Here is a 16,293-nt window from a genome sequence, read left to right on the forward strand (position 1 = left end):
AACTGAGAAAAATGATTGCAGCGCATTGCTGCAGCTATGCACCATCCCCAGTAAAGAAGGGGAAGGCGGGTTAAAAGTCAATACAAATAAGTCGAACGAACGAACGAACGAACATGTAATTCGATTTGTAAGTCGATTATTGAATTCAATCGTTGCGGCAATCGTTCGATTGATACATTGGTATCGGCTTTGCATTTGTTGATGTGTTTCAAGGGCAAAAACAAGCCTGGAGAAGTACATTTTATATATTTAAATGGGTATAATCGAGTAGAGCCCTGAAAAGCATTTATCGCTAGTTTTATTCAACGATTTATTAGCTCAGAAAACAGCTCTAATGTATCGTTGATTCCTTACGATCACTGAGACACTCAGTCGATTGCAATCGATTATGATTTCCATTAACAAATTGAATTTCGATGGCCACAGTCGCATTCGCAGCCTCAGTCTTAGGAGCAGCCGCTGGCATCCTCCGTTCAATGCTCGACACGTGCATTTATTCACCGCTGAATATTTATCGAATAATGAATAAGTCACTCACACAGAGAGTGATAGAGGGAGGGAGGGGGAGACTGCCAGCAATAGATTCCATTAGGCGTATTACCTAAGAAAAAAGAGATATAAAATTTATTGAATTGCAGCCAGCCAAGAGGAGAACAGAGCAGAAACAGAAACAGAGAGAGAGAGAGAGAGAGAGAAAGTGAGGGATACGGAGACAGAAATACTCGTACAAGAATGTACACAACGCACACGACAGGCGGATGTGGATGTGGATGCGGATGCGCGGATACATATTGCGGATGCAGAAAGGATACTTTGGATCCTTTACGGGCAAATTTACGGATGTGCTCAACCGACTTGCAAGCTGGCTACGTTCGCTGCGTTCCCATCTCTCTGCGGATTGCTTGGGAATGTGGTGCACGGGCTGCCTCTTTGGTTTGGTTGTGGCTTGGTCCCATGAATGGGCCAATAAAAAGCAACGCATAAAAATATGAATTTTATGTTTGTGTATTTAAAACGACAATAAGCACCGACGGGACTGTGTGGGTGATGCGTGTGCAGGCACTGGGGCAGTGGGGCAGAAGTTAAGCTCAAGTCTCCCCCCACCACACACTGGCAATCAAAACAAAATAAAAAGGTGGAAGAACAACCATAAAGAGGCTGTACCGAGGAGTACAAATACAGGGCGAGACACAAAGACAGACAGACAGGGAGAGAGCAACAAATGCGCTCAATGAAGCTGAAAAGCAACAAATGGCGAAAAGAGAGAGAGAGAAACGGATGAAAGCGGTGAAAGGCGGAGGAAAATCAGTTTGAATGGCTGCTGCTGCTGCTGCTGCTGCTGCTGCTGGAGCGACAGAGATGGAGGCAAATCAAATTGGAAAATGAAATGGAAACATGAAGAAAAAAAAAGGAGGAAACTTTCCTTTCCTGACGATTCCTTTTCTCTGCGTTTCCCTTTTCCTTTTCCTTTACTTTCATTTCATTTGCCTTTGCCAGAGACCGAGACGGAGCCCGTGCAGGTGAAGCCTGTGTCTGGCAGCTGCTGAACATGAAAATGAGTTTTCCTTTTGCCTTTTCTTTGGGCCAGTCAAGCCGAGCCAAGCCAAGCCAAATAAAAATAATAATAAAATCAGCGCAATAAGCAAGCAATGAAAGCCACCAGAGAATCCACGCAGAGAAAGTCAAACAGACACTGAGAGAGGAAGAGACAGAGCGAGTCATCGATTTATACACAGATGAGCAATCATAAATATTAATGTTAAATACAGGACCCTGGACCCTGAACTCAGAGGCACCAGAGGGAGCGAGGGAAAGGCACAAGCAGGGGGACTCTCTTCCGTGCCACCCCGCACCGTTGGCAAATCGAAATGGGGGCCATTGGACACGGCATGATAGGCCCCCCGATTGGACCCACACACACTCGCACAGCAGTAGTTGGGGGGATGAATGTCTACCATAAATCTTCAGATAGTAGCACTCCACAAACAAAAAAGAAAGAAGACAGAAAAAGATCTCTCCATTTGGCGACACTGAGGCGCGCTGTCTCCTGATTTATTTGCCAACGTGCAGAACGCACAACGCGCAACGTACAACGCTGCGTATGCTTATTTTTACTTGTGCTGCCATATCCCTTCCTATCAATGACAGCGGCTTGATTTTGCATTTAAAAGTGAATTATATATCCGCAGATTTCCCAGTCAGACGACAGTAAACAGACAGCCAAGCCGCGCGGGGCACAAGAGCCGAGGGGGCAACTGTGCAAACATCTTGCCACATAAGCGACAATTTATTTGCATATTTTCATGAGCTTTCAGGCTTTGGGGATGAGTGAGTCTTCTTGTTGGCTGTTTACATTAACACCACAATATCGCAAGAACTAATACATTTATCCAGAAGAAACAATTTGGTTGAGAAGGGATTAAAGAAGTCACCATCAAATGGCAGATTTATTTGCCGCAATATGTCTGCAAAATGTATTCAATTTTTATAATGGAATATCTGTCTTAATCGTGGCAATACATTTTCTTCGTCTATGTGTACTTTTCCTTATTGTTTGTTCCCGATTCTGTTGGATTAAAATTCCACCTAGAAGTCGCACTCTCTCTCTCTTAAGATAACAAGTTAAAGTAACCCTAAGTGAAAGGCCCTCATTTGTATGGCATACGAATCATTTGATTTGTTGCGCAAATTTGTTTCCACTTACAAATCACTTTCGCATACAAATTGTTGTATTATTTTGCGCTGCTTCCTAGTTTGACCCATTTCATATTGTTATCGAATTAATATTGTGACATATTTGAGTGTCGCATTGATCCCATTTTTCGGTGACAGAGACACACACAGAGAGAGGGAGAGAGAGAGTAGAGAAACCGCAGAATCCACTGCCAAGCCCAAAGCGTGTGCTCCTACCACACAGCCCTCTCTCGCTCCTCTCCTCTCCTCTCCTCTCCACGCCTCGCCACACTCTGTTTGTGTTTAATTATGTATGTAGTACACATGTGTGTGTGTTTGTGTGTGTTTGTATGTGTTTACATGGCTGCCATGTGCTGTGCCTGTGTCGTACAAGGCGCTTACATTTCTGATATTCTGACTTGAATTTCATTTCTGTAGTTTTTGTGTGCCCCGTGCCTGTGCCCGTGTCCGTGTCCCTTTCCTAACATTTTTCGAACGCATATCGAAAACTTTTGTATTGTCACACTTCTGCACGTGTGTGTGTGTGCTGTGTGTGTGTCCATTGTTTGGCTTGGCGCTGACTTCCGCCTACAGTTCCGCTTCCGCCCGATAAACAAATGGCGCCAGTCAACGATTAATTATTTTGATTTCCAGACTAGGGTCCACCTACATGCAAGGACACAAGCAGGACCGAGGCGCAGACAGACAGCAGCAGGACACGTGTCCCACGCCGGGGCTTATTGGCAGTTGTTTGTTTGCTCTGCTCTGTTCTGTTCTGTTCACAATCATAAATAATCGGCCCACTTGCGATAGAGCAAGAGCCATGAAGATTGATGGCCAGTTATCGATAGTCGATACGGGGGCAGTCATTTATTGACTGGAGCAATCACAAATCGATTGCTCTTTCCTTTCGGTGGATTATGAACTTCTTGGCACAAAGGAAAGCCATTCACAGGGTCAGTGGCATGAATCGCTTAAACGATTGTCAAGCGAACACCGACTTGCCCCTTCATTTCTATGAATATTTCTGCAGCGTAACGACATTCTAATCAATGTTCATAAATTGTTTGATTCAACTATTTAGCTATTCAATCGATGCCATGCAATGCCAACAAATAACTTGAACCAATAATTCGAAATATCTCAATTGCTTCAATGGGAGTTCCTTTTGTGGGCTGCCAGCGAATTCCTTTCCCATTTTGTGTTGCTATGCTGTTGCCCTTTGTGGTTTGCTGAGCCTATCAATAAACCAATTTTCACACAATTTTCCCTACCTTTCTCCCTTGTGTCTGTGTGTGTGTGTGTTTGTCCTAGTTGTGCGTGTGTGGGGGGAGTGAAGGAGTGTGAGTTCCTGTGCTAAAAACCACAACGAAGCACTTTTTGGGGCACGTTAATGTGTGCACACAACCACACACACACATACGAGACGTAATTAATGATTGCACATACACCTACACACACACACACACCTACACACCCTATCCCACTTTCGCTCTAACTCTCATTCTCCTTCTCTTGTTGTGCTCCCTTTTGGCGCCCAAATGTATGCTACGCTCCTTGTCTGTGAACACAAAATATGCTGCTCATTATTTTCACGCACTTCCCGCACCACACACACACATATAGAACGTACTCACTCACGGTGTGTGTGGTACACACGTGCGTTTAAATTATGTTTTTGGCTTCATTACGTGGCAGGAGGCAGGCGGTTCTCGCATTAAAAATCAATTCGTGCCCGTGGCTACGTTGCCAAGTGCCCCGCCCAGCAGCGGCATAATTTTATATTGGATTTTAATGACTCGACTAATCGCCTTTCTCTCTCTTTTCTTTCTCTTCTGTTTTTTTTGGTTCATTTTCAGCCATCAGCCCACACAATGGAATGACCCACGCTGCCGCCGGTGGCCCAGACGTTGCATAGCCAGAGGAGAATGCTGCCACAGTTAGCCGCAGCAGCAGCAGCAGCAACACTTCAGCAAACACAAGCAGCGGCAGCAGCGGCAGCAGCAGCAACAGCCAGGAGCAACATTCCGTGTGGGAATGGCCAGCGACGTCGCGTGGCAGCAGCAACAGACGGCTGCAACAACGATTCGAAGCTCAACAAAAGCAAAAGCAAAAGCAATAAAAGCAACACCAGCACCAGCAATAGATTAAATCAAATGCATTCCAACGAAGAGCCGCCCATGACGGTGATCGTCGATGGAGGAGGAGGAGCAGCAGGCGGGGCCGGAGGCGGACAACAGCAGCAGCAGAAGGTGCCGCGCAGTGGCAGCCAGAGATTGCGTAAAACGAGTTCCTCCAGTGCCAAGGCATCGATACCAGTACCTGCAACAGCAACAGCTGGCCGCATGCAACGCGCACATCGACAACCATCGAACGCCTCCGCCACAGCCAGCTCCGATTCGAGGAGGCGTCGCTATACGGGCAAGTCGGAGCGACACGATCGCCAGGACCGACAGGAGCGACCGGACCGTCAGGATCGCCAGGAGCGACACGAACGCCACGATCGCCATGACCGACAGGAGCGACATGAGCGTCAGGATCGCCACGATCGCCAGGACCGCCAGGACCGACAGGAGCGGCACGAGCGCCAGGAGCAGATGCCACGCAGGAGAGGCGGACGCAGGCACAGTGGCGCCTCCTCGCTGAGCGATGCGGTGGCCAGTGCCGGCGGCCGCGGACGCCATCGTCGCGAGACGAGATCGGGTGCCATCAGCTCCTCAACGGCATCCAGTTGCAATGGCAGCTGCAGCTCCGACGATGGCGACTCCTCGCACACATCTTCCTCATCATCGTCCAGCTCATCGGGCGAGCCGAATCTGCCGTATCCGGGCTTCCCCGAGATATCCATGAAGGCCCTCACGCAATACACGCGGCCACGCAACTGGTGCCTGATGCTCATCACGAATCCATATCCTTTTTTTGCACAAACAAAAACATGGGGCCAATGGGCTAAAAGGGGGAGCCAGGGGGATTGGCGGCTCTAATTGCCATTGTCCTTCGCTGGCGTTTTACCCCTGGGTGCCGTGCCGTGTGTCTGCGTCTGCAGTGTCCTTGCCACACATTTCACAGGATGTGCGCTGTGTGTGAGAGCTGAGAGCCTATTGATTTTTCACTTCCTTTTTTTTCCCTCCTCTTTTTGCGTGTGCAAACTTCACTATTGCATAGGCCTAAGGACACAGCACACTACAAAGAGGGAGAGCTGCCAGCAGCTTTGATATATTATTTCCATGGAGGCGTGGGTCTACGGGTATTGGAGTAGAGGAAACTGTAGTGGAAATAGTGCTCATGTTAGATGTATTTTTGAGTGCTTTATTCATGCAGTAAATATCCAGTGAAGGTTTCCCTTTGTGGCTGTAATTGTTGGGAGGAAGATGGCCCATCAAAATATTGATATATATTCCATGAAGAACACGACTTAGCCTATGTCTGCCTGCATTTGTTTATTAACAAATACATTCTGCCAAGGGAGTTCTCGATGTGACCAACAGGTAACCAGTGGCTCCACATTTGCCCCGCACAAAATAGTTCGTTCAACTACGAATCGAAGAGTATTCCACATTTTGCTTGGGGCAAATTCAATTTGGATTCGGTTTGGATCCTGAATGCTGCTATTCTGGGCCGCTGTACGTTGCGCGCATAAATAATAAATATCTGAATGGGATTCATCATGGAGGGATTCTTGTCTCTTGTCCCTTGTCCCTTGTCCCAGTGCCTTCTTCCGTTCCACGAATCCTTCGATGATGCGCTGTTGTTGTTGTTGTTTTTGAGCTGTTCTCATTTTCCGCACTTCATTCATTTTTCGTCGGCGTGCGGGCTGGGAGTGCGGATAAAGTGCGCCAATCGGTGGCATACCCATGGCCCAGACATGCTCTTATGTATATCGCGCGATACGATGGAAGATGATGCTCCTGTTTGTGCCCCGTGCCACATGTCTCCCTGCTCCATGTGTGCATGAAAAATCGCTTTGCATATCGCTTTCCCCAGACCCTCGTTCCCCAGACCCCCGTCCCACGCACTTCACATTTCATTTCGAGCGAAATTAAAATTGACTGACGTTGATATTTATTTATGCAGCAGCCATGACACACACACACACACACACACACACACACACACACACGAGTTAAAAGACGCTGCCACAGCCACTGCCGACTGTGTGGAGGGATAAATTATGATAATTGAGTTTAGGCGGCAAACTCATTCTACTGAGCAGATATATTTAAGGCTTCCTGCGGCTAAATGGCTTTGGCTTGATGGCTTCGATTATCCACTTTGATATGCCCCCGGCCCCTGCCCTTTGTACCTACCCAACATAATCGCTCTCTCGACGCTTTGCCACTTAATTGTTTGCCATAAATTCTCGATTTTTGTCATTGTTTGCGCAATTTCATCAGGGTGTCTCCTGTCTCTCTGCTGTGTCTCTCTTCCCTTTCTATATCTCGCTGACATTTTATGGATTTTATTGTCGCTGTGGCTGCTGCCAAGTTAACTGCTACCTTGGCAGTCAGAGACAGAGTCAGAAACAGAGTCAGAGACAGAGGCAGGGATCTGCCTCTCCCCCAGCGGCAATTATTCTTTATCGGTTGCTGGCATTCAATTGTGCGTTGGGGGAAAATCTCTTTTGCAACTTTTCCCTGCTTGCATTTGGAATTGAGCAAAACTAATTTAAGTTCCACTTTTAGTTGTGACATTTTAGAGGCATTTGTGTTGTTGCTTCCCTTCCACTTGGCCTTCCGCCTGGCGACATTCGTCTCGTGTTTCGTCTGCGGCCAAACTGCAGCTGAGGTCAGAGGCACGGTGGAGAGCGAGCGGTGTCTCAGCGGTGCTCAGAGACATTTGTCTGCCAAAAAGTTAAAGTCGTCGTCGTCAGAGTGTCGCCTGCTGAGTGGCCTTGCGTATCGATGGCGTATCTGCCCCACCGCTCCGCCTCCCTTGCAGCCCGAAAGTGTAATCAAATACGAGACAACTCGGCCTTGGAGTTGCCTTCCCCAAAATTAGCCAACCGCACCGACTGGGCCACATATCATTCGAGCAGCCGTTGGACACACAGTGGGGCAGAGGCAGCTACCAGCGAGGCTTCCACTTTGGACATTTTACGGCGCTTTTAGCGTGAAATGTGTGCGTTGTGTGGCCGAAGAGTTGGGGCACGTGCAACATTGCATGCAAGGCCACTCGGGGGAAAACGAACTGGCGCTGCCACTGCCACTGCCCCTGCCACTACTCGGTGGAGTCATCAGCATCTGGCTGCATCCTTATGCGGTTGCCATTAGGAGCATGCGGGACACGCGGACACGCAGACATCATTAGCATGGACTGTGCCCTGTGCCCTGTGCCCTGTGCCCTGGCCCTGGCTTTGGGGTAATGTGAGACTGCCACTGCCACGCCCATAACTAATTATGACATGCAGCAGGGGCCAGAGTACGTGAATTGTATTCATATACCAAAAATGCCACGCCTTCTGGTGAGCCAAAAGCCATGCGGGGCAGCCCTAACAGCGTCAGCAAATCATTTAGGAAATAGCAGAATAATCGTACCCAGGGAGGAGTTAGGGAGGAGTTAACATTCCCCCCAAAACATGGTAAACTATCTGGAAGTATTTCCATAATATTTCTTGGCGCTTTCTTTCCAAGATGTTCTCTGGGTCGATCGATTTTCATTTGGGTTTGCCATGGAATGCTCCATCGATGACGTGCGTTGTCCTGGCGGTTCGAGTGCGGAGGGAACTTTACTTTCGCTTGATATCATCGCATGAAACCAATTAAATTCTATCAAATTCGCTTTCATTGGGCCACACAGAGAAAGAAGAAAACTTTTGGGTCGCTGTCAGGCCAATTTATCTCAAGCTCTTTTTTTTCTCAGTTTTCTTTGCAGTTCTTTTGAACAGCTTTTTTCTGCTTTTTCTTGGTACTCGGTGCCGCTTTTCCTTTTGCTGTTTTGCACCTCTTCAGGGCATTCGCCAAGTCCCCCCCTCCCAAATTCGCTTTCATTCGTGTATTCAGAAATATTCTCAATGCACATCCCTCAGTCCCCTCAATCCGCGCTGTTCAGTCATCTTCCATGGCTTTTGCTCCCTGAATTTTTGGGTGGTTTTTCATTGAGCATTTTGGTGGGGTTCGGGTTTTGGGTTTGTGTTTGGGTTTGAGTTTTCGCTGTTGCCTTTTGTTTTTGCGGGTCTTTTAATTTGTTGCGATTTCTGCACGCTTGCATGCGTCCCTCCATGCGTTTCAATCCCTGTCCCTGTCCCTGTCCCTGCCACACTTTCACTGCCTGCCAGCTGCCACCTCCCGTTGGCCGACTTTACGCTCGACTTCATTTGTTTACTGTTGGGTTTTGGGGGCCATCGCTGTTGCCAAATCAAAAATAATGCTCGCATACCCGAGAGTCCTCTCCACACAGGCCACACTGTACAGGCCCGCACACCCTGCCCCACCCTGCCCCTATTGAAATGAAAGCATCGACACAGGGTCGATGCTGCTCCTCTGTCGCTGTTGTCGCATGGGTTTTTGCTGCCACTGCCGCTGCCACTGCTGCAATATTTACGCTCTACCTGCCCCTCCCGCAGTTCGCCCTTTCTCCACGCTTTTCACATTTGTTTTTATATGATGACAAAACCCCTGCCCAGCCCAGGCCCCACCCCAATCACCCAAATCTGCCGCTGCCATTGCCATTGCCGACCCCGACCTGGGTCTGACCTGCATGCAGTCTGCTCCTCCTCCCAGTATTACTGCTGCCCGCTGGTCCTTCTCCGCACTCTGTGGCTCCTAATGAATTGCTCGACTTTTTTTGGGGCAGCCTTAACTGCTGCATGCAGCTCCCTCTCCTCCTCTCCTCCTCCCATTGTGCTGCACGTTTTATCTTTAATTGTGCGTTAATAGCGTAAACATTTTTGCCATTTTACCAGTCCCAGTACCAGTACCAGTACCAGTACCAGTCCCAGCTGTCGTCTGTGTATGTTCGCTTCTTAATTGCACTGCCAGTCCCATTCCCATTCCCCATCCCCATTCGACGAGTGCATATGCGAGCATCAGAGTATACGACTATAGGGGCAGAAAGAATGAGTCCTTGGCGCTCATTTGGCAATGCATTAAGGCAGCTTGGGCATGGGCATGGGCATGGGCTTGGTCCTGCTTCTGGCCTTGTGCATTTGGATTTGTGTGTGCATGTCCTTAGGTGCGGTGGCGCTTGGCGAGTAGCGAGTAGCAAGTGGAGGGTAGCGGGTAACGGGTAGCGAGAGGCATGTGGCGAGTGTTTACCCAATCCAAGTGTGTGCAGCAAGCTTTTAGACGACAAGTGGCAGCTGAGGGTACTGCATCAGGTGGAATGCATCATCAGCATTCACACACACACCCAGTGCATACTCATCCTCAGCCTCCTGCCCTTGCTCTTGCTCTGGTCTGGGCCAGGGTCGTGAGTGTGGCTCTCTCTCCTCTCCCGTCCGGAATCGAGCATCGAGCCAGAACGTGATCAAATCGAGTGGCTTGTTGGCGGGGGCAATGCGTGAATGAAAAGGACTGACTTGATGGCCAGCCATCATCAGTTTGCTCCATTTGAAGCGTGCCAGCGAAGAAGTTCAAGGAAGGTCCAACACATTCAACTTGTAACGATATCGACGCAGCAGTTACCTATCTGGTTACATAGTTATAACGGCAACATGGAAGTGCCACGGAATGTAACTCTCTCTTTGTTGTTTAGCCTGAAGATTGTTTGGGGCCCGAGGAGCACCGCTGCATGACGCGCGACACGATTAGGGGACAATTTAACATTTTTCGCATTGTGAACAGCAATTGGTGTGCTTTTCGGAGCATACCCATTCCAAGTACAGGGTATAACCACAACCGAAACCATGCCAAACGAGAGAGAAGCAACCGACAAGCGACAAACCGCAACGATGTGGTGGGGGCTGGGGGCAGGATTGTGGGAGTGTGGTGCAGGAGCAGAGCAGCCAAGTTGACAAGCACTTGAGTGCGCATTAGAGGCGACTGCAAGTTGTTATCCACTGTCTACCCCTACTCCTATTCCGATTGCCATTCCGATTCCAGCTCCAGTCTGCTCCAGTGCACACTCCAGTTCCCCTTCATATTTTGTCTTGGTTTCCATCCTTAACTAAATCTGCATTATTTGCATCGACTGGGATCTGCGCACGTGGTTCGAGCGTGTCTCCATACTGGTCATCCTGCTCAACTGCATCACTTTGGGGATGTACCAGCCCTGCGTGGACGATGCCTGTGTCACGAATCGCTGCAAGATACTGCAGGTGAGTACCAGCTCCATTCCCCTTCCAGCTATTCCTCTCGCCTGGGTGACTGGGTGTCACATTAAATGCCATTTATTTAAGCCATTTTTTGGCTCACTTCCTGTTGTGACTGCCTGCCTGCCTGCCTGCCTGATGACATCAAACGAGGCACTTCGGCTCATTAGACAGCGCCGCAACACGGCAGGGGGTGCCACTAAGTGGGACATGGTGATTGGGGGGAGTGTCAGGCAATTACAGAGCGTGGCCAAAATGCTACAGAGCGAGAGAGAGAAGGAGAGAAGCGACGCAACGTGCGAAAATGTCTGTAAATGATATGTAAGCCAGGCGACATTTTGGCCGCACTCAAGTGTAAAGCAAGACGAGACCAGGACCAGGACATCCAGCAGGACCCGCACAACGATAAAGGACAAAGGAAAAGGGACATAGGGTTGGGGTTGGGTCTGAGAAGACAAGACAGGGCAGGGCAAGGCAAGGCATCGCCAATTTTGGCACACAGAACAAAGTCAAAATGACAACGACAGCCACACAGTGACATAAGTGGGCCGACCCCCCCTCCGATCCCACTCCCCGTCGCTGAAAAGAGGCGCCCAAAAATAGCTGGGAACAAGTTGAAGGAGAAGGCCAAGCCGTGCAGGGAAGAAACAGTTCAGTTCTGGGCAGAGACGAGTCTGAGACTGGGGTAGGAAAAAAGATGACGATGATGTCGCCAAGGCAAACTCATTTTGTGTGGCATCGGGTATGTGACGGGGGACGCCTTTCCCCCTCTGTGGGGATGTCCTTGCCTTCCTGATGTCATCAAAAGCAGGTGGAGCCCATGGAGCATCATTTTACCCAACGCCACACATGGTCGTTAGTGGTGGCTGGCTGCCTGGCTGCCTGGCTAATTTTAATTTGATCAACTCTCGTTAGTTCGTTAGGGAGGGATGTGAAAAGTGGCCAAAAGAAAAGACACAGAAAATACGCCCATCCCTTGTACATCTAACTCCAAGTCTCTCCCGTTTTATGCAGATCTTCGATGACATTATCTTTGCATTCTTTGCCCTGGAGATGACCATCAAAATGGTGGCCATGGGCATGTGCGGCAAGAACACATATCTGGCGGACTCGTGGAATCGTCTGGACTTCTTCATCGTCCTGGCTGGCCTGCTCGAGTATGTGATGCATGTGGAGAATCTCAATCTGACGGCCATACGAACGATTCGTGTGCTGAGACCACTGCGGGCCATCAATCGTATACCCAGTAAGTGGCGCGGGCCGGCAGTTCCCCCCCAAATCAGTCAATCAATTGGTGATTCGTTTGCAGGCATGCGGATCCTTGTGATGTTACTGCTGGACACGCTGCCCATGCTGGGCAATGTCCTGCTGCTGTGCTTCTTTGTCTTCTTCATATTCGGCATCATTGGCGTTCAGCTGTGGCAGGGCATCCTCCGGCAGCGTTGCACACTGGAACAGCCCGAGGGCATGATCTATCCCATCACGTGAGTACTCCAGCGGTTCACGCACGGGGAGTGCTGCAGTCGGGGGGGAAGGACTAAGGTCGAATGGGTTTTGGTTTTGTTGATTGTTAACTGGGGGGAAAGGATTTTGGCGGTGTGCGAGGATGCATACGTTTTGTATCTCTGTCTGCATCATACATAAATCTGCATCTGTTTCGTACATACTCGTACATACATACATACATACGTACATATATGTATGTATGTGTGCCCTATACTGTACATAAATATATATATTATATATACATATATGTATCTATATATGTATATCCGTTGTGTGTGTTGATTTTGTTTTGATTTTGTTGTCCATCTTCTAAGCAACATTTCGACAGTGGAGGAGGCAATGTCCTCCAGCTGCCACTTTCTTGTGCTTCTGTTGCTGTTTTTTCTTTGTTTTTGTTGCTTTGGTTTTTGCTTAGCTTTTTGCCCTAAAGCCACACCAATACACTCTCGCACACAGACACAGTCACACACACACACACACACACACACAGGCAAACAATATAACCGTCATGTGATGTGCCAATTGCAGCCCAGAGAATGTCCCTCCCACAGAGCCAACCGAAATCTGCATATGAAAATTCTGTCAATTTTGATGAACTCTTCGCTGTGTTGCCCTCTCAGTTGCACTCGTTGTCTTCCTCTCTGTCTGTTCGTCTGTTCGTCTGTCCATCTGTTATCCGCTCCCAGATCCATCCATTTATCCCATTACGCCGTACGCTCTGCATGGCGGCTGGCCAAAAGCATCCGTTCTGCGGTTCTGCCATTGACAGCAAAGCGGGACATGCTCCGCAGATAATGGTTTACAATGGTGCTGAATTGAAGAGGGTTTATGTCTGCACAGAGCCAGATATCGCTGGAATATTTTCTCCTGCAGTAGATGGTCGGTCGTTCCCCAACTGGAACTTCACCACACAACTCCCTGAGAACTTGTTGGCAAATATTATAAACTAATTTGAGCCCTAAAAAATGCACAGCGCTTTTCTGTTCAATGATTTGCAAACATTTTCTTTTGGCCTTCTTTTTTTAAACTTGGCCCCAAAACAATCATTTATCATCGAAGCCGTGGGGCGGCACACACACAGCTAACACACACACAGCACACACACACACACACACACACACATGAGCAGCGAATCCCCTTGTAGTAGAAGTGCAGAAATTTTTGGGTCGCTGCGCGCTTAGCTCAAGGAACCCCCGCAATGTCCCCCCCTCCGACCAGCAACCCAGCAACCCACCAGCGATTATGTTTTGTGTGTTTTTCTTTGTGGTGTGTTCTCTGCCCTTCCTTCTTTTGCTGTTTCCGTTGCTGTTTCTTTTGCTTTGTTTCATTGTTTCCTTGTTTGTTTCTTTGCTCTTTCGTTTGCTTACTTCCGCATGCTCTCCTCAGCTGTAAATAATGTTTGTTCACACAGCCAGGACCCAGTACCAAACCCCACTCGTACATGCTAACTGCGAGTACGAGAATACACACACACACACACACACACACACACACACGCGCGCGAATGTGTGTGCATTTTGAAATGTATTTTCGATGCAATTCCACAGCATTGTGGCTCCAGTTTTGGCTCTCTCCCACGATTGCCTCACTCGTTAATTATTTCACACAATTGTGTCCGTACGTACAACAGCCCCAGCATCTCGTGCCATTTCGCAAGAATATTTGCGTTGCCCCCCCAACTTTCTGCATTTAATTTTTGCATTTTTCATTTCCATTTTTATTGATTTTGTTTTTTGGCTTTTGTTGGCCTGAGGTAATTTTCCTTCGAATTAAATGAAATGCCTGTAGCTTCAATTTTCGGTTTCATTTCTTTTTGTTATTTAATGAATTTCATTTGTAGCCCCTCTGCCCCTCTGCCACTCAGCAGCTCGAGTGCTGCAATTGCTGAACATTATTTAGCTCCTTGTCCTCACACACACACACATACGCACACACACACACACACTCGCACTCACGTGCATTTTTATTGTGTTTCGTTTTTGTTTCAAACATATTTTTGTGTGCGTTTTTTGTCCACTTCACATTCCACTCGCAATTAGTGTTGCCAAGTGCCAGGTGGGAGGTGTTCCCTTCCCCAAAGTCATGCTGTATATACGCTGAAACACCCACCCACCCATACACACACACACACACACACATACGTGGACACACACACACACTCACATAACAGCAACAGACAGGGGCCAGCGATTTGCACGGATCAGCATCTCAATGGCCAAAAAACCACAGGACAAAAAGAAACTTGCAATGTCCAGGCTATGTGTGTACATAATATGTATACATATGTACATGTATGTATGTAAATGTACGTATGTATACATATACATATTCTGTTACAGTTTTGTTCTAAATTTAGTTTCCTAAATTTATATATCTACATTTATTTTTGGTTGAGAGACAAAATGCGAGAAAACCAACAGAAATGACCACAAAAACATATATTGTCAAAGAACTAAAAACTCTCCTCTCTCTTTTCTATTTATTCTGTTTACTTGAGTTTTCGAGTGTTACAAAACCAAAACACACACACACAAGAGAAACATACCAACAACAAAATAGTCGTAGATAGTAATTCTCTCGTTGGAAAACAAAAAAAAAGTAGAAATGCAGTTGACAAAACATGAAAAATGAAATGAAATGTAAAAACAAATGAAACAAAAACGAAAATCATACCGGGAACCAATTTTTTGTTTACAGGGGACTACCTGAAGTGTACAGAGTTCGAGTCCGTGTTAACTCGTAAGATAAAATGATTTATTTTTCCCCCCTTTTAACCTAACCCACACACACGAACACAGAAACACTAAAACACATACACCAACTACTACATGTAAACCACCTATAAACACACACACACACACACAGACACGAACACACGAACAGAAGAAGACGAAACAAGACACAAACCAAATTCTAATAGCCGTAAACTACTTGCTACTAGTGTCCCACTAATACTAATACTAATACTAATACTACTTATACTAATACTAGATCCTGTCTCTATATACTCTTACTTGTACTCAAATAAATGTAATCTCTCTAAACACTCTCTCTCTCTCTCGCTCTGTCCCTAACCTGTTAAACCCACCCCTGTAATAGCCCACGCTAATTCGTCTCTCTGTTAGCCCTGTTAACCATCCTCTACTATAATGCGATGCTCTCTGTACTAAATCGCAGCGCACTCTCTCACACACTCACACAAAGAGACGCAGAGAGCCCTGAGAGCAGCTTTCTACTCTGCTCTCTCGGGGCTCTCTCGAACCAACCCCCTTTTGAAAACTCAACTTCCCAGCTACCAAGCTCGCTCTTTCCTTAAACGATCAGCGATGAAGGTTGAGCGGATGACAGAGATTTACTCTTGGAGTCTCTGCTCAATCCTCATGGCCTCCACTCGCTCGCTCTCTCTCACTCTCCCTATTCCTCTCAATGAAGAATTATCTACACCAAAACACACGTTTGATACTCGACACAAAACACACACTCTCTCTCTCTCTCTCTGTCTCTCTCTAGTAAATGTGCATAAATACTCGTACTCAATACATAGTTAGTATAGTAAAGTAATACGAATACCAATTGTGATAGCTCTCTCTCTCTACCTCTGTCTCTCTCTATAACTATACATCTACTCTTCTCTCTCTATACGTATACGATATACCAAACTATGCCAAATACTCGTAACAACTAGACAACTAAACAACTCGTCAAAGCAGAATAGCTGTCTCTACTATCGTTACTCGTTACTCGTTACACGTATCGAATCTCTATATATATATATATATGTATATCCTCCCGTCACCACACTATACACAACTGTACCACAGCAGAACCTTTGACCCAAGTGCCCCAACAAAACATCCTTTAAGTAG

The 16,293-nt window shown here is 47.4% G+C and overlaps 1 protein-coding gene across 13 annotated transcripts in view; it reads left to right on the plus strand.

Annotated features, from left to right (window-relative positions):
* Nucleotides 1-16,293, plus strand: part of LOC117902498 (voltage-dependent T-type calcium channel subunit alpha-1G) — an 86,619-nt gene that overhangs the window by 38,872 nt on the left and 31,454 nt on the right. For 7 of the 13 annotated variants that reach the window (XM_034814339.1, XM_034815137.1, XM_034815219.1 and 4 more), the window contains exons 3-7: nt 4,533-5,581; nt 10,816-10,927; nt 11,936-12,167; nt 12,231-12,405; nt 15,125-15,166. In XM_034814339.1, coding sequence (XP_034670230.1) covers nt 4,602-5,581; nt 10,816-10,927; nt 11,936-12,167; nt 12,231-12,405; nt 15,125-15,166 — 1,541 coding nt within the window. In that variant the 5' untranslated portion in view covers nt 4,533-4,601. Of the gene's footprint in view, nt 1-4,532; nt 5,582-10,815; nt 10,928-11,935; nt 12,168-12,230; nt 12,406-15,124; nt 15,167-16,293 lie in introns of those variants that run through there. The other 6 variants (XM_034815745.1, XM_034815830.1, XM_034815300.1 and 3 more) reach the window with 2 other exon arrangements.

The sequence above is a fragment of the Drosophila subobscura genome, chromosome A (assembly GCF_008121235.1).
Source record: "Drosophila subobscura isolate 14011-0131.10 chromosome A, UCBerk_Dsub_1.0, whole genome shotgun sequence".
In the NCBI taxonomy this organism is placed as follows: domain Eukaryota; kingdom Metazoa; phylum Arthropoda; class Insecta; order Diptera; family Drosophilidae; genus Drosophila; species Drosophila subobscura.